General features: G+C 39.5%; 2 protein-coding genes across 2 annotated transcripts in view; one reads left to right on the top strand and one right to left on the bottom strand.

The window, feature by feature from the left end:
* TBCD (tubulin folding cofactor D) overlaps nt 1-27979 on the top strand; it is a 117662-nt gene that overhangs the window by 9986 nt on the left and 79697 nt on the right. Inside the window, exons 8-14 of the mRNA XM_057374085.1 lie at nt 228-360; nt 7514-7559; nt 10259-10391; nt 11521-11663; nt 12452-12512; nt 13017-13091; nt 16155-16269. Coding sequence (XP_057230068.1) covers nt 228-360; nt 7514-7559; nt 10259-10391; nt 11521-11663; nt 12452-12512; nt 13017-13091; nt 16155-16269 — 706 coding nt within the window. The remainder of the gene's footprint in view (nt 1-227; nt 361-7513; nt 7560-10258; nt 10392-11520; nt 11664-12451; nt 12513-13016; nt 13092-16154; nt 16270-27979) is intronic.
* On the bottom strand, nt 18530-26799 carry ZNF750 (zinc finger protein 750). Its single transcript, XM_057374055.1, has 3 exons — nt 26692-26799; nt 20646-22280; nt 18530-20210 (listed from the first exon to the last, which is right to left on the bottom strand). Exons 2-3 carry the CDS (start codon nt 22070-22072, stop codon nt 19499-19501), a joined length of 2139 nt encoding a protein of 712 aa, XP_057230038.1. The 5' UTR covers nt 22073-22280; nt 26692-26799; the 3' UTR covers nt 18530-19498.

The raw sequence follows: 27979 nt of genomic DNA, 5'->3' as shown, positions 1-27979 counted from the left end.
TTTTTAGCTGGGTTTGAAGTGAAAGCGAAATTCCAGGTCAGAGCCTTGCTCAGAAACAGATGGGCTAAACCTAGAATGGTTTGGAGTGTTCCCACCCTTGGTGATTTGGGGAAATATACATTGAAGAATTGTTTCCAGGARCTACAACCAGTTTGGATGGGAGGAAAAATGATTTCACATTGGGTGTCATGAAGTCAATGGCTGCAGTGTTTTCTTTTTCTGTACAGGTTTATTGTCCGCCCTGATGTCAGGCAAAGCAGGATGGCAGACTTCCTGGACTGGGTGCTCTCCATGTTATCCAAATCCTCCTCCCAGACCATGGAGGGCACTGTCATTGTGAACGGCATGCTACAGGCCCTGGTAAATACTTTTTTTCCCTTAAAAGRTAGACAGTTTGGTTTATGGCCATATTATACTGCTACAAGAGGCCTTTGATAGTGAATGCACAGAGGGTTTCCTGGCAATGAAAGAAGGAGAATTTCCTCCACAGCAGTTTCGACAATGTAGCTTCCCATGTATGTGTATTTTCTTTAAGTATTCTTGTCATCCCCAAATGAAAWTGAAGTTGCCAGTACAGGTACTCATAAATAACTCTCAAAATAGAGTMATTTCAGTAAGTTTGGGTTTGTTTGCTAATCTGAATTAATTTTTTGTTTAATGCCCTTTCCTTGTGAATTAATAATGTTATATGACTCAAAAGAGCTGAATTCTTRATTTGAGTTTTAAAATGTACATACTATGCATGGGGAAAAATCTGCAGTACCTGAACCCCTGTTGCAGGGTAATGCTCCTCTTGTACATCCTAAGAAGGCCTATTCATCAATGCATTATTGTAGCTTTACACCCTTAAAAGTGTTGGCGTGTGTTTTGAAATACTGGTGTGACAGTTCTGGTGTCTGTGCCAGTTTTGATGTCCGAATGTATTTGGGCGGAATGGAGGCGTTGGTGTGGGTGGAGGAGTTGTTGTTCCTTCTTGGTTTGGTTGTTGACTGAGGCCGAGGTAGAGCAGGAAAGGTAGATCACAGGCTCTGTGCAGTCTTTGCAGTTGCACAGGTTAAGGATTTGGTGGTGTTTGTACAAGTTTTGGTAATTTGCATAAATTTGCTACTCTTTTTAACCAGTCGCTAAGAGGACTTGTGTGCAGTGTGGTACTAAACATCAAAGCAAAGGTCTGRAACAAGTGTGTGGGGTGTGGGGTTTTTTTGTTGTTCCTTTTTCCTCTCGAGCTCTTTCAAATCAGAAGACAGAAGAAATTATCTATATTTAGAATAACTGAGGACCTGCTGCTCAAGCAGGAGGAAGCATTATTTGTGTGCATTGCAGCGTTTCAAAAGACAGAATGATGTTTCATCATTTTATTGTCAGATCTGGAAAGGGAGACTGACTGTTTGCCATTCCCGGGGCATGATGAGACCTGCAGGATGTATAATGCATTAGTGTTTTGTCATAATTCCTTTGAGTTTGGCTTTGGCTCCATCCACCTGTTCATTAGTGCGCACTAAGCGAAACAGGTGAATACTCAACAAGTAGAATCGAAACCAGAATGTGATACAATAGACCTGGGAGCAGAGCCTGCTGCTTTGCTTTTGGCTAGGTTTTTTTTTTTTTTTCTTCCTCACAGCTCATAATTCCTGTTCCAGTTAGTAGATATGAGCAGATTTGTAAAGCTTTTTCTTCCATTTAGTCTTCAATTTCTCATTTTAGTCACTACAATGTAAGCATGAATTGTGTTKTTAGGGAGTAATGGTTTTCAGAATGGCATGTGCACACAGATGTGTGTATGTAGATGTTTAAGGGGAGCAGGAAATATTTATTTCAATAGTTAAATGTTACAAGTATTATATTTTTATATAAGTATTCTTAATATTTCAATATTAAGAATTTTGTATCATACTTATAGCAACACTATGTTCTTAAACCAAAAATATCAGCTGAAAATAAGTTTTTTTAAATARTAAATACTTCTCTTAAACATGCAAGATTCTAACTTTATATCATATATAATATGTTTATTTTATAAATAATGACAATATATTTTAACAAGTAAYCACTAAGCGTGTAAAGCAGAGCACATTCTTATGAGGGACAACTAAAACTTTTGTCAACAAGCTTCAGAATTCTTTGGATTTCTCCAGCAYTTTGTTACTTTAAGACTCAAACTGCAGCTGCTTGGTCATCTCTCTGAACAAGCAGGAGAAAAAAGACCATTTTCCGTTTGTGGTCAGTACAGCAAGATGTATTTTGGGATTGTGACAGGTTCTGGGAATGATGTACCCCACCAGAGTGGGGGCAAAAAGTCTGTCCACATCAGAGCAGAGTGGGGCTGCCCCAAACAGGGTGGGTTTTGGTTTGGTTATGATTCTGTGTCTCTTATGGTCTGCATTTACTGAATGGCTCCGAGTGAGGTTGGCATGGAAAAATTGCTTGGAAAAGACACGAAACTCCTGCATTTCAATGAACTGAAACTGCAAGTCAGGGACGCAGTGAGTAGTTGGCCATGGCTGCACTTTGATCTGCCTTTTCGTGGCCGTGAGCCTGGCTGATCAGGTGTGTGCTGCTGTTTCATCTCACTCAGCGTTCTGTGCAGAACGAGTCCGGCCGTTCCGCGGCTCCTGTCAGAACACGCATCCAGCATTGCACATTGTAATTCCACTGGGGCCTTTGGCTTTCTGTTCCCTTCCACCTGTCGTCAGTAACACACCATTTCCCAGCTGGGGGGCACCAGCAGGCACCTCTGCTGACACTGTTTCAAATTCAGTCTTTCAAACTGCTCTTTTTTGTTGAAACCTATGTGGCAGTATGGAATTTAGTTCACTTTAGTACTAGAGTTCTTTGCACATTTCAAGCATTAAAAATGTTGTGTTATTAATAGAGTGCTACTTTTTGTAACATTTGTTTACTTGAAGGAAATTTGTAACCTGTTTCAAGAATCTGCATTTTAAATTCTCTTGGTCTGGAGGTTTGCTTTTAAACCTGCCATTATATCAAACAGCTTTTTAGTTATCGCTGCAGGGCGCAGCACTCCCAGTTCTTGCGTGACAGAGATGTCATCACGTTGAGGTAGCCTTGGGCATTGAAACTTATTAAACCTTATTTGTTTTATAAGTGATTCAGTATACAAGTGTGAGTAATAATTAAAAAAAATAAAACGCCCTACACAGTGATCTGATGAAACTCGAGAGTCTTAAGAACGAGGCATTTCCCTGAGCTGTCTCTAATGCAAAGGTTATTTAGCAATAGCTACATGCTTATGTAAATTTGGCTCCAGGGAAGAAAGAACTCTCTAACTCCATTCTTTCAGACCCAGAGGCACAAAAATAGAATATTTCCAAATAGAATATTTCCCAAGTCTCTGTATTTTTGGCATTCTCAAAGAATTGGCCATATTGGGATTTTCTATTGGTTTTTTTTTTAAAACAAAGGGTTGTTGCTTGGTGATTTGGTGATAAATGTATAGAAAAAGCAGTATTTGTGAGAGGTACAAATGTTCTTATGTCTGCAGGTACCAAGGTTACTGACTCTTTTCTGCTTACRCCATTTCTTTTCTGTCACTGAGTATTTGTTCTAATGTGGCCTTATCTGATACTGCTGARTTTCTTCTCATCAGAAGTTTTGTGGTTCGTTCAAGGTTCAGAAGTTGTTATCATAAAGCTGTTTCTTTTTCTAGATAGTACTACATTCTATCTCAAGCTGCTAAATTTTTTTTCCGAGTATTAAAAATCTGTGGGATTTGGTAATCTGAAGATGGAAAAGAGATACTTTGTCAGCTTTCCATGTGTTAGTGTAAATGTTTCAGATGTTCAGCTGATAAATAGTTGGGATCACATGCAAGCTGCCATCACTGTGTTGATGTCTGTCAGTGTACGTGTTGTGTTGATGCTCAACGCCCAAACACGTGCGGCCCACAGCAGGAGTGCTGCTTGTGTGGAGACGCTGTAAGAACAAGGGCTTTAACTAACCCATTTTACCATTAGCTGCACATGGAATGCATTAAATATTCCCTACTTCCAAGTGAACTTGGGTTCTGACAGCATATTCTCCCTCCTTGCACCTGGCCGGAGGGCAGGGATGGCTGATGGCRTTCCCTGGCTGGTGTGTGGCTACCAGGGGGTGCTCCAGAGCAGTGCAAGGGATCATTTCCTGCTCTTCCCAGCGAGGCTGGAATTATCCTCCCAGTTCTCCACTTGGTTGCAACCAGAGGGTAGATCCAGACTTGTGTCTCCTGCTCGGCAGGAAGATCCACTCACTCCTCAACAGCCAGGCCACCTCTCCTGGTGATTTGTGTAGCTTGGGGAACAAGTCCTGGAGATGATCCCGACTGATAAATCTCCTGCAGGTCGGGCCCCAAGTGGGTTACGCAGACAATTGGCAGGTGTGGTGTCTCTGCTGGGATTATTAAGAAACTGGGCTTTGTTTGCCTTGCCCTGTGCTGTTTCTAAAGCAGAACCAGACTTGACAGTCGTCATTGCTTGCACACCACTGATTTTCTCTAATTTGTAGGTGGCTTAATTATTTATAAGAGAGGGAGTCACATACTTTTCAACAGTTGAGCAGGTTGGGTGGGTTGGTGTGTGCTTTGTGTCCTCGTTAAGTGAGGAGCCCGTGGCGTAACTCCGACTGCCGGGATGCTCCGACAGGCAGGCTCCTTACATTCAGCACTGCTGACACCAAAATGCCTGTGCAGGTGGCAAACCAAGCTTATTAATTACTTTGTTTGTATCAGATTTTTGGAAATGGTGTGCCTTGGATGTTTTTCTTCCTTCAAGGCAGGAAGTTTAAGCTGTGTACTGTAATGCTGATTTGTCCTTTTTACTGCTTGTTTTTTTCATGTTTTTCATGCATCACGGACATTTCTTTTTAGTATGACCCYTGTAAGCTCCAGGTTTACAGTGTTTTTCTGAAGGAGTACCTTTGYTGTACATGCCTGTCTGTTTGTAGCATGTGCTGGAAGAAAATAYTTTTTCTGTTTTCCCRAAYCCAGCATTGKTTAAAGTGCTCTTTTATTTCCTTTGGGAAAAATATATCTATTACACTCAAAAGTTTTAGAGATTTGGACTTGGGGATGCTTTTGCATGCTTTGCCTTGTAAATAAATAATGAGCACTTGTCTTCTTGTCTTCTCTACACCCAGAAAAAAAMCCCAGACACTGGATTTTTGGCTTTATTGCATATCTGAAGAGTAGTTCTCCACAGTTTGGCTGTTACCTATTTACTTCCATAAAATTTATTTTAAAAATGGCTGTTAAACTTCTCTCACACAGAAGTATATCCGATGTATCACTTTTAGAAACACCAGGAACCTGCACCAAGCTTGTATCTCCCCCCAAGTGCACCTCCATGAGTTCAAAAAGAGCCTTCTTCCCTTTCAGACATCTGACATTTTCAGCTGTGTTTATTATAAAATCACTGGGTAACATATTTTATTGATCAAAAGCCATGTAGAAATCGTGGCCAGTTTAAAAAAGTTTAGTTATTAATTCAGATTAATACTTAGTTATTAATTAGCTATGGTGTGTCCTTTGGGCAGTTTTTACTTCTCCTAAAAACTTGTATTAATAAAATAAAATCCCTTAATCCACATCTCATTTGATTTACAGCTGTTACTATGATGACTTTATTACAAAAAGTATATTGTAAATCCCTGTAGTAGGAGTAGATGTTCTGTRTTGAAAATAGTTTGTTATTTAAGTTTTAGGGAAACTACTGTAGGAAGACAATGTGTGTTTAACTTTTTTGATCATAAAATAATAGAAATGGTTATGAAATGGAATTTGCCAAGGTTGCTGTTCTAAACTGATTCATAGGTGTGTGAGGAAAAGCATTAAAAAAAAATCCTGTGCAATATTTGAAGTTTTCTCATTGTCTGCTCATGTATTAGTTGATTCCTTCCCACATCTCAGAGGTAGCATGTTCCAGTCCTGGTGTTTTTGAGGAGCCAGGACTTAAATGAGTTGGACTCAAGAGTGTGAAAACACATAGAGAAGCTTGTGGAAAGTTGCCAGAGCTGAGGAACTGCAGGAGACTGAAAATGGGTTGGTGTTTTGAGGATCGTGTTGCCCCTCCCCAGCAGTGTGAGAGCACACATCTGAACGTGTTTGTCCAGGAGCATTCCCAAGGATCTGTTATAAAGCTGTTTCTCTACATTATCACTGCTTGTTTGAATATGCTTGAATATTACTGATAGTTTAGAGGCAGCCTGTGTATGCCTTTAAAACAGTGCTTGCTSTTAAGTTAGACAGAAAGGAGAAGGAACTGTGAGGATGCAGGAATGCTGCTGTGTCTCCAGCACCTGCAGCAAAGTGTGTGGAGAGATCAATGATGGGTTTTAAAGCAGAACACAGGAGCTAAGTGATGAAGAAATGAGCTTCTGCATGTTTCAACAAAGGTGGAGAAATTTTAGAGGCGCTCTAGATTTGTTGCAGCAAAGATGTGTATGTCTTCTGACTTTTTTTAAGGCTTTTTAGTACAAGCAGAGTTTTGTTGTTTGTCAGTGAGAAATTTTTACGTTTTTTTAACACTGACTTGATATATTGCTAAAAGCTGTGCCACATTTATTCATTTAAGTTAATATTTCTTTCTGTTGGCTGTTCTTCTGGGCCTGAAGTCATTCTATTGCATTGCTGCTTTGTAAATGTCATTTTTAAGGGAGCCCTTACTCTTGTCTGCATTAAAATCACCAATACTTCGATATATAATACCAAATTCCCATATATAGCTTGTCGAGGAGCTGAACAGCCGTGCTAATTTGGGATCCTGAAATGCAATTTAGTAACAAACCAAAACAGGCTGGGTACACAGCCCCGAGGTGTTTTTCTTTCCTGTGTTGCTTGTAGCCACGCCTGCAGCGCGGGAGGCATGTGTGTGTGTGTTTGGTATGTGTGAGAAAGTACRTCTTTTTAGGGTAAGTCTGTTCTTGTTTAACTCCCAGGCATATTTATTGAGGAAGATTTTTCTTCTGGTGACTGCCAGAGCACGGACGAACAAGTGCCTGACCAGAGTAGTTTTGATGCCTGGGCAGCTGAGGAGGCTTTTAATGTGTAACATGTTCTGTCAGGTGTTAATAGTCCCTTTGTCTTGCTGCAGTACTGGGGCTTAATCTTGCTGGGATATTTAGTTGTAGATAAAATTCCCTCAGCGCAGGAATTGCAGTTGGCCTGGTGGAGGTGTGTTTGCAGGTGTCTGTGGGTGGTTTAGTCTCTCACAAACTGTGGTTGCRCCACGGAGTTCCTGTGACCTGGCACTGAGCTTGATGGGTCAGGGACTTAGCTGGCCCAAAAAATTTTTTATTCTGGCTTTTTTTCCCATTTTCTCTTGAGTATTTTTTGGCCACCTCAGTCCCCCGAGCACTTAGCAAGAAGAACTGCACTCTGAGACTCTTCCTTTTATGCTGTTTAAATCAGCAAACACTACACATTATTGTGAGAACATTCAAAATATTTTAGAACTAAATGCTTGATACATTGTGTTTTAGAATCTCTGTATTCTCATGTCTGTGTTCACTGTTTTAATTGTAGGCACAGCTGTTTAAACATGGCAAGAGAGAAGACTGTTTACCATATGGTAAGTTTGTAATAGCCTGGATTCCACTTGTTCAAGCCACGGCAATAGAAAAGGGAAAGGAAGATTAACCTGGTAACAAGTGATACTGTAGGGAGTGAAATCCACAGGGCAGTGATAAAGCAGAGAGAATAAGGGGAGCAAAAGTAGAAATGACTGTGAGGGAGGAGCAGATGCCACCAGGGAATGTTGTGTTGAACAGCACATCAGAGGRTTTGGCAGGTGATCACACTGGCCCCTGCTGTAATGCGGGAGCTGAACACAGAACATATACACTGTTAGATGTGGAAAATATTTGTTTGAAATTCATAGACATAAACTGGTTTTGTACAWATTACTCCTGGAAGTTTTGCAGAACACTCCTCATGTTCTAATATAAGCACAGGATTTCAGAAAACCCAGGTTTTAAGAACTGCCTGTGTATAGGACACAGCTGGAATCATGCTGGGATAATGTTAGAATAAGATAAATTTTTTAGTGAGATTWTACTGGGTGCAATTAGGGATAGACAGGAAGCCAAAAAGAGAAAAAGAGTATGGAGATTTCTGAATAGTGTAGCTGCATTTTGGAATTGTTTGTCTTGTGGTAAACCTTGGAATATGATCAGATCTGACTGCAGTGTGATCTTGGGCCTTACTGATAGCAATAAAGGGAGGCAATGAAAGATGATGGCTAATTCCAAAACACTACAAAAAACCTTGTCAGTTTTGTGGAGCTTATCCAAGTACCAGAAATGGTGTTTGTGCTGTTCACAGGGACCAAGCAGGGATATTAACTCTCTTTAGAGTGCTTGTGGTTACACTGACAGAATTACTTTGGCCCTGAGAAGAAGCTTTTTAGTGCTGGTGCTGGAAAGTTTCATTCTCCCAGTTCCTAAGGCTGAGATGCAGACACTTCCTTAGAAAATACCTGAGAGATGAGAAAAGATGGAGATAAGATAGTGAAGACAAATGGCATGGAATGACACAGGTGCTGTACATCTGGTCAAGAACAAACAGCAAATACTGGGAGTGCCATTGCACAGGAATAGCAGAAAGCACTGGGGAAGCTGCCAGAGAAGCTGGCAGCGGGGTAGATGACAGTATAACAGAAAATTGCAGAATTCAGAAAATATAACTATATAACACAATAGTCTTAAACAGTATGGAAGGAGCATATTGACCTCACAGCATTAATGCTGCTGCTAAAATCACATGCTTCAGCCCATGGCATAGAAAGAATAGTAYGTATTTATGAGTCTGTTAWTAGGAGAAAAATCACGGGCATATCAATGAGTAAAGTTAGCCTAGAAAATCTAGAATGCTCACAGCCGAGAAGCAGATATTCAGATGGAAACTGTTCASGATGAGAAAATGTGAGAGACAAAAAATATCTAAGATTTTTAATTATAACAGATCTGAGGATGTAATAGGAAAAAAAAATAGGCAAATGTCAAAGAAAGATCCTGTTTGAAGTAATCTGTGACATAGAAGTTGAATTAAAAACAAACACTAGCCCTGAAGTAATTTACATGGGTCTGTAGATATTTTAGTGATTCAAGAGCTGCCAGGACTTGGAAGAGGCCTTTATTTATATATTCTTAATTTATTTTCTGTCTGTGAATGATAATGTTGGTGCAGCCTCTTCCTTCTAAACAGTCAATCTCTTGGGCTTTTATAGCTGTGAAAATCCAGGTTGCTGGAAGATATTGAAGTAATAATAGTCATTCACTAGCTTGTTGTTGGCATGGATAATTTCATTAGTGTTTTAGTACATCAAGATACATCACCACCCTTTTAAAAAACTGGGGAGATTTGTAAGTAATGCCTTAGACTTAATTCTCAGACTTTGAAATAATTGCCTTTTCTTTGATCTCTTTGTATTTTGAAAACCCTGATATGAGACTGGCGGAAGAGGTTGCAGAGTATGTGGCTGGTGTGATTCCATATGTGCAGTGTTGTTGGGAGCATGGTGGCTTTTCAGAGCTGAGTTATTAGTCTCTATTAGCTGATGGTCAACCTTCTGAAGAATTATTTTTACTCTGATGAAACTGCAAAAGGGCTTTTTTATTTATAATAGGCATAACTTCCTTGTGAGAATTTTGAGTTCTGGATCTTATACTCATTAACCCAGGATTCTCCTTTCTCTGTGTTTTTTTACTTGCTGGACAAATAACTTCATTAGCTTTGATGTGCCCAAATGAGAGGTTTTGTGGCTGATCGTTTACACATACAAAGTGTTTCTCATGTCTAAATGGTTATGGACATCCATCATCGTAAAAATTTCAGTGTCAGGATTTGGTGCTGCCTGAAAATACTAAAAGAGGAAAGGAAAAGCTTCCTCACTGTGCAGGAAATTTTCTGAGTAAATAAATTACATTTTCTAGCTTCTGGTTCTGTTAGATTACTGAAAATTTTTGGACCCTGAAAGACGTTGGAAGTGTTGCTCCCAGTGAGAATCAGAGGCATAAACACTCTTGAGAATGTAGATTATAATTTTCATAGTCAAAAGTAATCCTTAAAGGCATCTCCCCTATTTGGGCAGTGAAGGATATTGCATTTATTTGACCAATGTCATTTACTACGACGTAGGTAATCATGCATTTGTATTTCAATAATACCTTTAAAAGTAGAAATCTCCTAAAGAACCTTCAAAACTTAAAAGTTTCTATACCATGATATTCTTAAAAGCACTTTTTCTGGTGTATTTGTTTTCTTTTACAGCTGCTACTGTTCTCAAGTGTCTTGATAACTGCAAGCTGTCAGAAAGCAATCAGATGGTGCTGCGCAAGCTGGGCATGAAACTGGTTCAGCGACTTGGACTGACGTTTGTGAAACCCAAGGTAGCAAAGTGGAGGTCAGTTTAAAGCTGAAAACTTCAAAAAAAARGAAAATTCAAAAGCACAAAACCCCCTGCAAATACGTGAACCCATTCATTTGTCTTCTGCCCTCTTAATCTTCCCTAAAAGAAAAAAGAAATCCCTGTGGGAATGAACATGTTCTTCATTGGCATTATTTGGAAAAAGGAGGATTTTTCCACTGTATTTACTTTTCTGTATATTTTTTTTTCAATTTTGGTACCTAAATGAATGCTGGGACAAGCCAAATCTGACTTTGCACATTTCACAAGCAGAAGCSTGTTCCTATATAATGCATAACTCACTAAACATGGGAAGACGGCAGCCTTTGTTCCTGAAGCTGATTTAGTAGAATTTTGTAAGAGTGAACATAACTTTTTCCATTACCTGGTCCTACCCTGATTCGATAGAAAGTTCACAGGGGAAAAGTGGTTTGCAATCCTGCTCTGGTTTTGCATATTAGTCAGGTTTTGGTGTCTGGTTTTACGTACTGCCAGAGGGCAAACTCTTTTTTAGATTTCTCGCACTGATATTTTAAAATTGCAGGCTCCCTTGGTGACTATTTTTATTGTATTTATTTTGCCAGCTTTTGAGAACATCCTTAGGCATAGAAAATTCTTTTTAGGTGGAGAATGTACCTTGCCCGATGGCAAAAGTCAGTTTAGCATGTAAAGTCTATCTTTTGTAAGAATGCATCTACACCACRGGCTAAATATCTGAGTACAGCTTGGTCAGAAAATACTAGCTGGCTTTGAGATTTAAAAAACAATTTTTAATAAGCTGATTTTATTAATTTTTTTTAAGTTTTGGGAGAGACTTTTGGGGCATGGGAATTTTTACCTTGCTTTGTTGTTAGCAGTGGAAAATAGGTTATAGTGAAACAGGAAAGGGAGGGATAATGAAAAGGAACCATTTGAATAGTCTGGCTCTTCTCASCTTGGAAAATAGACAACTGGGTCAGGAGGAAGGAGAATGGGATATTCCTTTCTGTTAAAGCAGCCACTAAATAACTGGAGAGCTGTACCCTGGGAGGTGTAGGAAGGTGACAGACACACTTCATGGCAGTATGTCCCTCTTGCACTGGGAGTCAAATCAGAAAAATCAATGAAGTGTGTGTTTGTTGTGCAGGTACCAGCGTGGCTGTCGATCTCTGGCTGCCAACCTGCAAGCTCAGGGTGCTGCTGTGCAGAACCAGAAGAGAGAAGTTGCTGCTGATGAAGCTGATGATGATGAGGAATATGACATTCCAGCAGAGATTGAAAATGTTGTAGGTGTGTTAAAACTGGAGAGAAATTGTTACAATGCTGTGAATTAAACATACGTGGGAAAACAGTCTGCTTGGGGCTAAAAAAATAATGTGGGGATCTGTGCTAGTGTGAACAGTTGGAAAGACTCTAAAACTTCAGTCTGTGGAACTGATTAAAATAGATGGTATTTTGTCAAGTGGTTTGGATTTTAGTATCTCAAGCAGAAGCTCAGTACTGGAACATTTGTTGTGGAGTTGGGCGTGGAGGTACTGAAATGTGTTTTACCAGTTTTATTCAGTAATATGAAAGAGATGCCTTGCACCTTTTGCACATGTAAGGATGAATTAAAATTAACATTGTAATAYGCAACCAAAAATTATGTCACATGGAAGCTAAAGAATTATAGTTTGATTTTTAGATTGTGGTGGTATCAAAGAAGCAGCATTTTTTTCTTCATGTGCAGTTGTACAGCATGTCCTCCTCTGGCTGATGGATATTCTATAAATAAGTAGGCAAAAATTATAGAATACTTATAATTGAATAATTGAATGTACCTTTGTAAAAAGCACCATACCTCCATTTTGAATCTTTTACAGCACTTAAAATTTCAGTCTCTTTTATAAACAATTTTGACATATTCCTTGTTTTTCAATTTCAAGTTGTACTTGTGTGATGAMTAGAATAAATTAGATACAAAGATTTTTGTACAAGAGGCAATTTTGTTAAGAGGAAAATGAATTTTGAACATCTTAGGAAATCTTCCTGTTGTTAAATAAGAATAATCTGACTTGCTTAAATAAAATTATTTGCAGAGCAATTGTTGATTGGCCTGAAAGACAAAGACACCATCGTCAGGTGGTCTGCAGCCAAAGGGTAGGTCTGTTATGGTTATCTGCTAAGCTGAAGTACACAATATAGAAACACAGTGGTGTAATCCATGATTGATAATTTGGGTGTATTGCCAATATTTACTGTTACTGCAGATGGCTTTAGCAGAGCCTGTGGTGGGTGCACAGACACATTGGTGTCTTTTTCTGATGAAAAATCCAACCRGTGTTCAGGGAATTTCAGGTGGGTTTGGAAATAGACATTCTGTGTAGGTCAAGATTTGAAGGGTGCAAAGAAATGTTTCTTCAAAAAGTTTTTTTTTCTCTTTAAAATTGSATTTCTGTGGAATGTTCACTGCTGTGTAGATTTTTGAAGTTTGAGACTGTTATTTCAGGGTATTGGTCTTAGAAAAGTGGGGCGGCATCTTGAAGTCAGTTGTGTTACAGAAAGATTCCTGTAATTAATTATTTTTCTACGACTTACCAATCAGCTTTAGTACTCATGATTCATGCTATGCTTCTTTTTTTTTTTTTCTTTTAAATTCTTTAGAATTGGTAGAATAACTGGAAGACTTCCAAAAGAATTAGCAGATGACGTGATTGGGTCTCTGTTGGACTGTTTTAGGTAAAAACCTTATTTCACATTTTACGTACATCTGAAACGTGTTCGCTTTTGGAACAGGGGGACAATAGTTAGGAAGAAAGGCAAAAAAAATCTGTAAATTTTCTTGCTGTCCTTCTCCCACATTTCAAAATCTTTGAAGGCACAGATTGGCCAAGGGTGCTCAATAATGAAATTATTTCTAATCCATCCTCTTGACCCCATACAGTAAAGTGCAAGGACTGAAGGTGAACTCAGGAAAGATAAAAAAATGCTCATTAACTTTCTGCTTTAGAGAATCCTGGTGTGCTTAAGAGTCATGTCTGAGTTTAGTGTCCATCCTCAGAAATCCAGTAGAACTGGAAATGATGTTCTGAGGATTACTGAAGGTAGTAACCTATCTCTGTGTAAGGGGAGGCTGAAACATGTAGGGACAGTGAGGAATAAACTGGATATAATAGAGGTTTATGAACTTGGGAATGGTGTGGATATGGCTGCCCTTAAGATTTTATGTTACTCAAGGATCAGGTGGCAGGTTTGGAATAAAGTCAGAGTGGTGTTATTTACACAGTTAAACTGTAAAATYTTCTTGCCACAGGAYCTTGTGGATACTGARAGTATTTACCTGAACAAAAAGGGTACTTTTTGTTTGCAAACTTGTCCATGATCTGCCAGAGTTTGGAAGTGTTTTGTAGTGTGTTGCTGGGTCTTTGACTCTAGCTAAGGCATTTGCTGTTGGCTGTGTCAGAGGGGATTTGGGACAGGCAGAAACTCCAGTTGGGGCTGGAGGGATATTCTTTTGGTGCACTGAGTGTTGGATGTCACGGCTTTGCATTCACCTAGAGCATGTAAAGGACCAGATCATTAAACAAATATCATGTGCTTTTGTTTAATACCAAATTGCTCATCAGGGCTGCATTGAGTACCTAAAATCTAAATGAGTGGTTTAGAGCAAGCCAATAGCAAAAATAATTTCTCTATTGGCAAGAAATGGTGGTCAGTGTTCAGTTTGTCACTCAGATGTCCTCAGTTTTGAAAAGTCTTTTCACATTAGTTGCGAATACAAATTAAGCATGCCAGCTCAAAGGGTAACACATTAAAAAAAAAAAAAAAAAGACAACTCCAAAGGGAAAAAAAATAAAAAAAAAAAAAAAAAGAAGGTATAAAGTCTGAAAAACTTGCAAGGAAAGTATCCACTTAGATGATCCTTCCACTGTGTTACTGTGATTAATTTAAGAGGTGCTGCTGATCTCAATTATCCCTGGAGCTTCAAAGACCTGTACTCACTGTGTTTTCTTTCCTTGTTTTTCAAGTCATAGCGGTGAGTAATTCAATAAGTAATTGAGTGACCTGCTTTCTTCAGAAGCASCTGGGAACAAATGTAGGCAAGGACAGAGAGAACCTCTGCTGGGTTCTTTGCACTAAATATCCAGTGACCAAAATAGGAATAAACCAGCTGYTCATCAGAGGCACTCTGTAATATCTCTTGGGATGAGAAGAAGGGATTTGTTATGTGTAGATAGATTAAAAGACAAGAGTCAGGGAAGAAGTAAGTGATGATTTTTCACAGTGTAGTGAGATTGTCAGCACAGTTCTGCTGGGGTATGAACCCTGTATTGTTCAACATACACGTAAAGAATTCTGGAAAAAAAGGGGAAGGAGGAGCTGAGGAAACCAACTGATATTTAAAGCTGATTTAATGTAGTGAGAGCTAAAAGTGACAGAATGAAAAATGTTACAGGAGCTCAAGTGAAGTAATATGACAGTAAATGTCACATGAAATATAACGTGTGATACATTCAAACTGATGTACTTGGGGTAAAATGCTGCTCACTGTCAAACACCTGGAAGCCACTGATCTGTCAGAGTGTGTCAGTGGAGTGCTCAGCAGCTGGCAGGAAAAACAAGACAAACATAATGTTGGAAATTATTCRGRAAGAAAGAGATAAAACCRAATCACTGAAAAGTGGTTTAACTGATGGGGCTTTTTACAAAGCCAATGGAATGGAAAGCAAAAGTGGAGGGATGTGATTTGTATCTCCATTAAATGGGACAGAAGGAGGGAAAGCGAGTGGTTGTTTACAATTCACTCTCGCAGTGTGCAAGAGCAGGGAAGCATCAGGAAGCGCCTTTTCACACAATTATAATTAACCAGTGGAAGTCATTGCCGTGGGAKGTTATGGGAGCCAAAAGTGTAAAGGGAGTTCAGAAAGGGATTATACAAATTAATGGAAGAGAGTCCCTTCAGAGGTTATTAAATAATTAATCTGGCTCCAACCTCTTGTTGAGCAGTCTATGCTGCCGATTGCCAAAGGCAGGAGAGCAATAAGGGAATGGCCCCTCAGCTTTTCTTTGGCTGAGCAGCTGCTCTTGGTCCATGTCAGAGATGGTCTTGGGAGAGATGAAGCTTTTGACATGACCTAGCCTGGCTGTCCAGGGTTTTATTCTCAGACTTCTATTCCTGGTGTAACACAAAATGAACCCTGTTCAGATTTAATCCTGCAGCATGCCACCTTTCCTCTTTTCACTCCATTATCTGCCAGCCCACCAAAAACCATTTACCATTTTGAGGTCTTTTTGCTSTGTTCACTGCAAGTTTCTCTGGTTTATGTTTTCTAAGGCTGGATAAAAACCACTATTTGCTCRCTTCATAGACTTTTGTAATGGGTTTGCTGGGAATTGTCACTTGAACCACTTTTGCAAGTTAAGGGGTTCTTTGGCAGTAAACTCATTAGTTACTTTGGGTATGTTCTGTAAAYCTGCATATCTTGCCATGTACTAGGAACTTGTTTCCCTTTTCCCTGTATGAATTTCAGGTATTGAATCTTCTGTATTGAGGTTACATTTATAGTAATATTTTTTTTTGCTTATTTTATCACATTTATTGCAGCATGTATGTTGCAAAATGGGAAGGAAAACATGTTCAACTTGTCATTTTTCTATTTTACAAGTCCAGTTGGATCAGTCATACAATAAGAACATGCTGGTTTGGATTAGGGGTCTTTTTAAATGTTAGGAATTCACCATAAAAAATAAAATCTTGAGAGGGAAGGCCAGTTTTAACAAAGCTTCTTGTTCTAACATTAGTTTCCAGGAAACAGACAACGCKTGGCATGGTGGGTGCCTGGCCCTGGCTGAGCTGGGCAGGAGAGGATTGCTGCTCCCTTCCCGAATTTCAGATGGTGAGTTGGAGTTRCTGAATGTAAGTTTGTGAAATAACAATTTATATTGTTAGAGATCAATTGTGCAGCAATAATCTGGGATTTGCTGATGTGTATGTGCTGACTGATGACTGAAGTACTGAGTTCAACAGTAAAACATTCGCCCATGGGGATGTTTAAGTACTTCTGTCAAAAACATTGGCTTGGGTGTGCCTTTTTTATACTTAATAAATRTTTCTTTCCAAAATGGAATTAATTTCTTGGGGTTTTCTTCTCCCATGTTTCTTTGTACAGTTGTATAAAATAATTCTRTATGTCTCCATATTGTGTCAGTGTCATTATTTAAGCAGAGTATATTAAATAATTGATGACTAACTTGCACTTTAAAGCCAGTAGCTTCTGCTGTTTGTTTATGGTTAAATTTCAAAGGCCAGTTTAATGTAATTTATACATTTATACATGAACTGTTTATGTTTTAAATGGGTTTTTGAAATAGCATGATGGAACAAAAAGAACAGGACAGAGGAATTGTTTCTTTGTGTGTTTTGTAGTTATCAGTATATGTTGAATTACAGAGATATTAATGTAATTTCAGTCAATGTTTTACATAGTGCGAATGACAAAAGCACAGTGTAGCAGTAGACATCCACCCTTGGGTGCTTTTACAGCAATGTCTTGTTCTRGATGGTTCTTTGGATCCCATCTGGTGCTCCTGTGTTGAACAGAGAAGTTGAGCAGTAAATTTAAATGTTTCAAAGCTGGGGTTTCATTCTAGTAAGTTGGGTTGCCAAATCTTTTGTAGTTTGAAGATATGCTGTAAAATGTTGCATTAAATACGGTTTAATACTCTCTCTCCTGGGAAAGAATTCATGTCCATTGTAGCATGTGTAGCATGTGAGAAAGTTTGTGCAGCAAGCCTTYAGTTGGTTTCCCTTTTTTCATTACTTTTGCCCTTGCATGATAAAGGTGAAACAGTCAAAAACTTTCCAGTTTAAGATGGGGAATCATGATAGGGAAATCCTCCAGAGGTAAATCTGTACTTCAGTTCTGACAAAACCAAAACTGTACACCTCTGTCAGGGAATCTGGATAATCTCATGCCATAGATTTTTATTTAACTTGAAGAAGGGAGATTAGGTAGGCTTCACTACTGGAGCTGGCTTTTATAAATAATATTTGTATGGAGATAGGGGAGAATAAATCCTTGAATTGTATGGAAAAACACCAAAAAGTTTTTCCTWGTTCACTTTAAAGAAATTTAAATTAACAAGTCAAGATACATGAGATTTTTTTGAAAATTGTGGATAAGAGTAACTGAAGCTTTCTGCTTTCAGAGATGAGTGAGGCAAATAGCTTAAGAGGTAGTGTGAAAAGTGGCAGCGGTGACACATGACTGTAATTTCATGTTTGGAATTTAGGGATTTAGTAGCATCTGTCTCTAAGATTGAAGCTTAAAACTTGGACTGGMAAGCAGCTCCTTCTCTTTATTTGATCACGCACTGATGCACAGTTCAATGCATCCCACTGACTTACTGCCTTGCTGTTGTTATCTGAGTTAATTGGGCTTTTTCTATTACTKCATTGCCTTTTATCAAACTTTGATTTTCTTGACTTTTGATAATCTGGTAAAAACTTTACTCTATGAAAGATTAAATAAAAGATCAGTGTATCTCTTTTTGTTTCTTACTTCAGAAACTGAATGTCTGCCATTTACTTGTTTAGTGCTAAACTTGTTACAATGCTCTGGCTGAGTTGTTGGCTCAAAGCAGCACAGCACAAAACATGAGAAAAAAMATGTGGGAATTCTGCATTGTGTTGGATGCAACTCCAATTCCTTCAATAGGTTTACACCTACTGGTGATGTTCAAGTGGGTGACAATGTCCCTCACCTGAGTAATGATCAATGAGTGATGTATGCCTGTGGTTTTATGTGAATAATACTTGTTCTGGGTTTGTTCTCCTTACACTGACAGTACATGCTGTGCAAATTTACACAGGGATCGTTATTTTAGCTGAACTTTTGTAGCAGTTTGGATAAGCTGGACAGCAGCTTTAAGGCAGAGGGAATTCTGAGCTCCATTTTTTAGAGATAAAGCATAGATGAATTAATCTGCATAATGAATTTCTGTCACAGAAGAACTCTCCTTTTTTGGAATTGTTTGGAATTGATTTGGTCCCAAAATTCTGCTTGCCAATCAAAAATTTAGCTAGCAATTTCTTGCTAACTGTTCTTCAAAATATGTTTTATGGGTAGTGTAGTAAATGTATTTGTGTTCATGAATGACTTTCCATATATTTTAAGTACAGATCACAAGATTTATTTGGAAAATTGCCAGTTTATATACACAGATATAGAAGTAGGAAATAGTTCATGGCTGTGTGTAGAAGGACACAGAAAGCAAGTGATACACATGTACTGAAACAAGACCTTCACCAGGAGAGTTTGCCTCAGGTGAAATAAATTATATAAATAACCTTTTAGGCCTGGAGGTTGAAGGCTGCCCAGTGTCTGTCTAACCCCAGCAAAGCASGCACCTTAGTGCTTAGTTCTTCATATTTTCAGTGTTGTTTTCATAGTGACTTTCTTAAAGTTGAACATAAACTGCATTTGTTAAACCTGTGCAGGCTTTGGTTTGACTTGAATCTTGTTCTGAGTCAGTGCGAGAAGAGGTCGCTTACACAGGGTTTAGGTCAGTTTATTTAAAGTGGCATCTGCCTCTGAGTAACTGAGTTTTGTCTGTTCTGTCTTAGGGCAGAATGGCAAAGTGCATCCATACACAGAGCAGTTTTTACAGTATATTCTAAAAAGTCAGTTTTAATCTTAAGTTTGTTTAAACTACTGCACAGTGAAATAAAAAGGTTTTCAAACAAAACAAAGACCAAAAAAACCCCCTATTTAGATGAAGTTAAGCCTGAAAAAAGACTGTGACAATATGTTGTTGAGCAGTATTGTTTCTAGAGCTTAAGCATATTTAAGAAAAGTTGTAAAACTTATTTTACATCATACAATTGCAAAAACCCCTTGAAGATTAATCTAATTTACTTTCACTTTAGTAATGAATGCAAAAATGCACTCATCAAAACCTGAGCTTATACAAGGCAAAGTTCAATTGCTTAAAAATATTAATATAAAATTATGAACATTATTTACAATGGATAGATTGAATGTATCTTGTTTTGGGCCAAGCCCAATGAGAGACGGTTTGTAGAAATTCTGTGATGATGCTGGTAACCAGCTCCTGTGACCAGAAATTCATCMGAAAGAGGAAGATTAGGACACTCTCGTTCTCTTCCTTAAGGTGAAGACTCTGCTGCAGTCATTGGGCCTGACCCTCTTGGTGCCTTGCTGGGATTTTGCAGATTCTTTTTGGTTTGTCCTTTTTTGTCCTTTGGCCTTTTGATTGCACTGAGTATCCTGAGTATCAGAAGCAGCACAAGGGGTTTCTGCGGGTGCAGCGGGTCCGTCCTGCGCGCCGTGCCCGTCGCTGTCCAGCCGGGCGGTGCTGGGGCTGTAGGAGGCCAGCTGGCACAGAGCCACGGCTGCTGTCTGCTTCTGCTCATCACAGCTCTCCATGAGCCCCAGCTCCTGTGCCTCACCMCGCTGGGCCACCAAGGATTTGTCACAGGCACTGCTGCTGGGGTTCTTGGGGACACACGGCTCCGCTCCAGAGGTCTCCTCGCTGTTTGGAGAAGCAGCAGCACCGTTATCGTGGGATGGGCTGTGGAAGGATGTTTTCAGGCTCACTGTGTTACAGGAATCCTTAACTGAGAGGTTCAGGGGCATGTCCTGCATTTCCAGGAAGCTCTGCCTCTCTGTTTTGGATGGGGTTTTGTACATGGGCTCGTGAATAGGTCCTGTGCTTGTGTCAGCCTTTTTTGAAAGGTTGAGGGGAGCTATCCCTGTGTCTTCTGTGTTGGACAGTGAGCCCGTGTTGTTCTGGCTSTCAGTCTGTGTATGTGAGTCTTCATCAGTGACATTGATGCTGAAARAAACAAGGAGAAAAGAGAATTCACTATCAGTTGTTCTTTTAAACTGAGGCTGAGRAAGTGGGCAGGAAGAGGAAAAAATCTAGACTTTTAAGCTATAAGTCTGACAATTCTGTTGTTTCTCCTTTAAATCCCCCAAGTACATTTCACCATACCCATCATTGTAATAAAGATAATTCCCTGAGGTATTCAAACCCATCAGAAGTACACAAACATGTTGGAAATTCCTGGTACATTTGAAGAGAATGAGTGATCTGCTCACTGTAACTGTACTGTGCTCACTGTAGCTGTGCTGTGCTTTGCACAGTTAGTGTAGAACGTATGATCTCACTGCTGTAAATGTAATGTATTTAAGAGACATTGCATGAAATGTACCCATCTGTTTTTGCATGTCCCTGGTAAGAATTTACAAAGTGATTTTGGTATTTTACCTGTTAGGTGAATCTCCTCTCTCCTGCTGTGTCTGCACACCTTGAAGGGAAGTCGGTTGGTCAGTGCTTTTTCTCACAGGTCTGAAGGCTGTGAAGTTTTCTTCTGATTGGTCATACTTGCCCAGGGTTGTGGATGATGACTTGTTGGAGAGGTCAAATAATCCCTCACACGTGTGGCTTGTCTGAGTGAAGTTGGTGGGGCTGGGTCTGCCAGGGGAGCCTGTTGCTGCGCTTCCCGCGAGAGGGCTCATTTTGGCATTCTCTCTTTCATTTTGGTCATCCTTGGGGTTACCTTTAGTATGCAATAACGTCATTTCTTTTTCATAATCTGCTTGTTTTTTATGTGAACCTAGAGGGTATTGTTGGGAAGGGCTTAAAGAAGCTGGGTACAGCAAGGTAGTTTCTTCCATCAGATGAGAGTTTTGATCTCTGTTAATTCCAGCTACATGTGAAAATCTGTAAAATGGAGGATCTGTTGGCCTACAAAATCCATATGGTATCGGTGGAGTGGAGTGATATTGTTGGAACAATCGATAGTGTTCATATGCTGATGGATTTAGGGGTTTTGGAAGTGGCCCAGGGTGGGGAAGAAAGTGTCTTTGATCTTGTGTTCCATAGACAGAGAGAGCAGAGCTTTCACACTCTGAGTTACCTGGGAGCAGGTAAGGTGTGTAGATAGCAAGCCGGTGCTCATAGAAATGCGGTGAGTACTCGGGAATCATTGGTTGYAGGTAAGGTGAAATGGAGCCAAAACCTTTTGTGGGAGCAACTTTATGTGGAAATTCTGGGAGGAAAGGAGAACCTGCCTTCCATGGGTGAGCTGGTGCATGAAACGCRGACTTGGTGTGAAAAGGAGAATTTTTGTTGGGGAGGGAGAGGATTTCAGATGCTTCACTGATGTCCGGGCCTTTGCTGTCTCGGTGTTCTCCGACAGGAACGAAGGCTGAGGGCCTCACCATGCCCTCCATCAGGGGCTGCATGCCRATGGCACCTTCTGCTGTGGAGCCAGCAGAGCTTAATTCCTTTGGAATCACAGGTTTTTGTCCTTGAATTGCTACGTTTGCTGCCTGGTTTTGTAACTCAACGTTTTCCTTGGCATCTTCTTTTGCAAAAGGATATTGAGGCTTTGAATCAAGGCTTGACAGTCCATTTGTGACAGATTTAGAAGAGGTTGGTTTGACRGTAGATTCGAGCTGATTGATCTGTTTGGGCTCCAGGGAACTGCTCTTTGGACACTTGATGACACGATCCTGCTCTGATACCAAAGTGATGGAGTTTTTGCAGAGGCCATACTTCATGTGGTTAAAGAGATGGGATTTCTCATTGCARGTGAAGGGACACTGGAAGCACTTGTACTTGAATGGCTTTCCCGGTGGTCTTGGGATGTAATGAGGCTTCTTGGGTTTACGTTCTTTGAGGAGACTCATTTCTTTTTCTGCTTTAGACAATTAAATGTAATGGTTCTTTATAAAACTTTCTTGTGGTTGGCTTTCGTCAGTTTTAGCCTCGTGATGTTTCCGGTTTTTCAGGTTTCTAGAATCCTTCTTCCCAGGTGAGGAGAAGCAGCCAGCTCTTGTGGTGTCTCAGGGAAGAGGGTGCTGGAAAACAAGGCTTGTGCCACTGGTAGTGCAGGAACTGAAACACAAAGTTTAAAATAAGCTGTAGCAGAACATTGGAACTAAATACAAAATAGTGCCTTCTCTTAAGAGCATTCCCCCTCATGCTGCATATGTTGTGTTGTTTGGGTTTTTTATGGAGTTAGATGGGTATTGACCTTTGGCACCCTCCCGCACCCAAACACAGTCACACAAGTGGCCTAATTTCCAGCAGCAGCACTTGTCACCTGCCTCTGCTGCTGGCTCGGGGGAGTTCTCTTTGAAAGCTGGAGGAACATTCATTCAGAAGATGAAAGTAGAAATGCAGGCGGAGCTGTTGAGAGAGGAGTGGAGGTGGGTGGGATGGGAAGAGGCAGGTCCCGGCAGCGGCTGGATGTGGGGTGAGCCTGTCGGGCCGGTCCAGAGAGTGAGGAGGGAATTTCCTGCTGTGGTGACACAAGGGTGGGGTGCACGGGTTGCTCTTGGGCGGCTGACTGGGCTCTTTCTGASACTGACCAATCCCTCTCTTCACTGGTGTGGCATTTCCCAACAGCCAATCTCAATGGATACCTCAAAAGTGCCCAATCTCTCGAAGGATAAAACCACACCGATTTTCTTCCTCTTCCTAATTCAATTARGAGAAACGAGCACTTCAGTGTCTGACTAATGGAATCCTCTGCCTGATAAACACATCTCCCATTCTGCTTTGTCGCTCCTCACAGATCACACACAGTTAACACAGACACCAAAGTGTATTAACTCAGGGAAAAAGTGTCTGACAGTAATTGATTTATAGGGGAAGGATCTATCTGCCTTTCTTTGGAAAAACGAAGGTTGTGGATACTTTATCCAGCCCGGTGATTTGCTGGGTAGATAAGTCGGGAGGGCTTGTACCGGCTTGTTCCATTATGTTCACTGATTCTGAAGGCGTGAGAAACTCTCGGAGTCAAGTTCTCATGATTTTATAGGATGTGTTATGGCAGAGATCTAAAAACTGATGATTTCATCATGAACTACAAGCATCATTATCAAAATGATGACTGTTGCAAAACCACGTACTGTATCTATTGTGTTACCCGAAACTACAGGAATACTAATTGGAAGGGTGATGAGATAGCTCCATTTTTTCTAAAAAAAAGCTTTTTACATAGAAGTTTGAATCAGTATTATTAAAATACTAARTTTATGAAAAGAATTGCTAGTAATTATGTGCTGTGAGATTTTAGTTAGAGAAGTTTTGCATTCCTTAAATCAGGGATTACTTAATAGAAAATGACAGGCAACASATGATGAAAACTGAAGGGAAAGCTACAGAATTGCTGCTTGGCTCATCAGGTATAGTAATTCTAGCAAATTGTATTAAATGTTGTTTCTGATGTCATAGAAATATTAATTTTATTAAAGTAGTAATTGTGAAGGCACCCTTGTAAATGCGAAGCTGCTTTACAAGTAGAAAAAATAATCAAGCTTTTTCCTAAAATTAACAAGTGATTAAGTGTGCTTCAGATTAATGAAAAAGGAATTTCTAGAGAAGTAGCTTTTTGTTTTTCAGGTTTTAATGAGGTTGTTTGAGTTGGACACTGATACTGTAACAGCAATAAGAAAAAATATTTCAGCATGTTAAAGTCTTGTCATTAGTGTATGGTTGAAATCGTAGTTCAATAAATTTAAAAAAAAAAAACATGTCTAGTGTTTTAAAATATTTTAAATAAGAGTAGCCCAAAATATTTTGAAATACTAAGAATAATGTTTTTGCATTAAAAAATAAGTAAATGAAGAGACATAGGAGGAGAGGTCCACATAGGGAACTAGACTTTTTCTTCTACTTTAAGGGAGCTTGTTGCATTTATTTTTAACTAATGTTGTATAACTAACGTGGAAAGTTTGTAATAGACTTGGTCAAGTCAGTTTGTACCTGTTATTCTTTATATCTTCTTGGAAGTACTTGTACTAGTTATTCTTGAAAAAAAGATATTGTTGTCAAAACCCCATTGCTTTCTTAGTGAACCATTTATGATAACGTCTGAATCTGCATTCAGGTGCAGCACTTATAATAAAGGGATGGTAATTAGATTTCCTTGTTCTGCCAGCTTTCCTTTGCTTCATAATGAAAATTCCTGTGTGTCCTGTCCTCCCCCCTCTGACTTTGTACTTGGTATTTAACTTTGATTCAAGTTATTCCTGTTGGACAGAGTATTAACTATCATTTCTTAACAAGATAAAATGCGTTGTTGCAGTTTTAATGTCAGAAATTTCAAGCCTTGGAGCTCCTCTGCTGTGGGTACAGCAGAAGAGCATTCCAACAGCTTTTTATTTCTTTCTATTTAATTTGTTTTGATGGCTCCAGAACCTGCTGCTCTGACTTGGGAGGTGCAGAAAGCAGCTCATTTTAAAGGGTGTTTACCCTTTCCTAAACTTAGGTCAGTGCCAGCCAGGTGAATGTTCTCTTTCTCTCTTTTACTATTTAATGCCTTTTTTTCTCATGGTTTAAAAATGACAGTAATAAAATATTTCTAAAGCTAGACCAGTAGGATAATTCCTCCTCTGGTCTCTAAGTAAGACACAGGATATCTGGCAGACAGACATATTTTATTATTAAAAAACATTAAAACTATTTCATCACACAGCCAAAAAGGACATAAGTGATTTAAAATAGCTGCCACCAATTAAAACTGTCCCTGTGTAATTAATGTTACTTATATCTGTACGATGTATGTTTTGGGCTGCCAAAGTTAAAATTTAATATTACAAAGAAAATATCAAAATAARTAGTTGCTTTTTCCTTTAACTTCARTGCCATCACTTGTGATACCCTTTAAAAAGTGGGGGAAAAAAATCTCCAATAGCAAGATAATTTTTATGTAACTTTTTTTYTTTTTTAAATAGAGAATTTATTTCCAGTAGACCTGGTTGTAGAAATGCAGATGGTTAAATATTATTATAATTTTCTAGTTTTGAAATCTAGTAGTATTATTTATTTGTATTTTTATTGAAAACAGGCTATTCAGATAATCTTGATTAAACTTGAGGTTATCTTAGCTGTTTGTTTTTTGTCACTAGTAACCTCCTCGTGGCTTTCGAACCTGTCGCCCTTTCCAGCCTGAGACTGACTGCTCCAAGTTTCCTTCCTTCTATTTTTAAAAGCAGGTTGTTGCTCCCTCCTCGCCTTTAACCTATTGGCAGGTTCAGAAAACAGGAATGTAGTTGAACATTGTGTGTGTGTAAATATATAAACAAAAAATGTCTGTGGGGATAAGTGTATACACACATATGCACATGTGTATTCATACACACACATAGATATGTGCATATATATCTGTCCATGCTAGTTTTTAGCATTTTAAGTAGTTTAAATTGTTGAAGATGCCCAGTTGATCAAAGAAGAAATTTCAAAAYGTCTTTTATTACAAGCAGGGACAGTAATTACATTTCTTTTTAGGACACTGCTTCAGCAAAGTATGTAACAGCTGCTCGTGCCCACCCCATTATTATTGCAGGCTCCTTCTGGTGATGTGGATCTCTCTGACCAGGAGGACTCACTGGGGTGGAACATTTTGAAGGACATGCTATAATTAAAATATTGTGATGTGGCATTATTGCATAACCCAAGGACATGCCATTGTCACCTACCCAGGGTGTTGCAAGAACAAGATTTGTGAGTTTTATTCTAGCTGAGATTTTCCAGTGATTAACCACCCCTCCCTTCTAAACTTCCAGGTCCTTGAAACTGAAAGATAAATTTTAACGCAACTGTTTGTTAATTAGGAGGAAACATGGGTGAGAGGAGTGGGCTGGCAAGGGCTGGGAGGGCAGCGTGGGGAAGGTATGGAGCCATGGGAACTGCGTGTGTCCGTGTGCGTCCGAGTGTGCGAGAGCAACACASAAACACAGATTAAATGAGTTGCTTAGGCAGTGCAGATAAGAAATAATAATCTTTGTACATACTAGGTTAATAAATTAATGTCTTAATACAATTTAATTTACTAGAAAATAGGAAACAACGCTGTTTTCTGCTAAATTTCTAGAAGCTGGAGAAATTAATAAATTAAAGCTGGAGCACATTATTTTAATACAAGCTTTTCAGATGAACCCGGCAYGGCTCTAGGAAGTAGAGTTGGCAGAGCAAACAGCAATTTTAAGCAATACAGCTCTTTGTCATACTTCAGTATTATATATTAACTCCCTGAATAAAAAAAAAAAAAAGGTGCTGAAAACCCTTTGCACCGACAAGAGTTCATTTCTGTAAAAACTTGCAAGAGTTAGATTTTCTCTCAGACTGAAATATTTCCCTCTCCTGTTGAAACTTTCTGCTGAAAGCTGAGMCTGGTGCCGTGAGTGCACCTGCTGGAGTAACCCCGGCTGCTGGGACAGCTGGGAACGGAGCACCTCGGATTTACTTCTTAATATGAAGAGGTTTTATTTAAAGAAATGCTCGAAAGCAAAGTACTCACCGGGCACAGGGGTGTCCGAGAGCCGCCGGGCGGGCGCTGAGCTGGAGCTGCCACTGCTGGGAGAGCAGTACCTGTTCTCTGCCTGAGCCCTGAGTGAAACTGCAGGAGGCTGTTCCAGGGGAGGGACCTGAGCGTGTAGGAGTTGAGCCCTCGGGGTGTAGAGATGCACCTGATATTACTCCAGCCTGCAGCTACGATTCATTTGTTTGCGTCCACCGCTCTCATTGAGCATTACCTCAGCATCTCGGCTACTGGAGAGGGCTCCCGTCGCTCTGTGCCCTCCAACAACCAAGTTTTGCTCTGAGCTCTGGTGGCTGCTCCTCTGGGAAGCAGTTTGCAATGTGGGGTCAGAAATGGCTTCATTTACACTGAGGATATTTTAGTTTTGTACAAGTGACTCATGGGCAACAGAATTGACTGTACACAGGGGGTAGCAAAGCTTAAAAAAATAATTTTACTCATTTTTTTAGTGACTGACTTTTTTATTGAATGCCTTTGTAGCTTTAATATTTTTGCTGGTTTTTTTCCTCCCCCTCTTCATTTTTATTTAAATCTTTGTCCTTCATGAGTCTCCTTTCTGAAGGCGGGACTGAACTAACTCCAAGCTTGCTTGCCACARGAACCTGCCAAAGCTTGTCTATAATCGACAGCCAAATGTACAGGTCCTGGAAAGGGAAAGGAGTCACCACAGGAAGGATTGATTGTCATGTCTGGGTGTTTGCTCAGGACCTGTGAAATCCAGCAGTGAAATGAGAAAGTCAGATGATCACCCACGCATAAGTTTTGGGACTGGCTTTTAGTCGTGTTTTTAGTTATTTTGTAAATGACAAATTTCTCAGAGGATTTGCCGGTCACCTGCTGACATGGCTGAATTGTTCAGTGAAATGATTTCCTCTCACATACACGTTGGCAGAAGGAAAATATTTTGATACTTGTAGCTCTGTCTAAAAACTACTCCTGTTAGTGCATAAGTGGAAGGGCTTTTGGCTACTAATTCCAGTGTTACAGAGATGTTAAACATTCTCTTAAAAACTGAACATGAGAGTCCTCTGGTTTCACCCCCTGTTCTATAGATAAGACAGCTGCAGATTACTGAAACTTTTAAACACAGACATATGATGGATTTTGTGGTTGGCAAAATTAAGATTTTCTGAATGAAAATTATGAAGGAAATTGTCATTACAAAATCTGTTTAGACAGTGGATARAAGCTGTTTCAAAATCAGTCCTTAAATCAGTGTCTTAAAGATAATTTTAAAGGTGTTACGTGTGGTTTGGTGGAATTATTT

Source organism: Malurus melanocephalus, unplaced genomic scaffold (assembly GCF_030028575.1).
Source record: "Malurus melanocephalus ecotype Western Australia unplaced genomic scaffold, MMel_1.1 scaffold_215, whole genome shotgun sequence".
Classification (NCBI taxonomy): domain Eukaryota; kingdom Metazoa; phylum Chordata; class Aves; order Passeriformes; family Maluridae; genus Malurus; species Malurus melanocephalus.
This window is presented reverse-complemented; position numbering and strand designations above follow the sequence as displayed.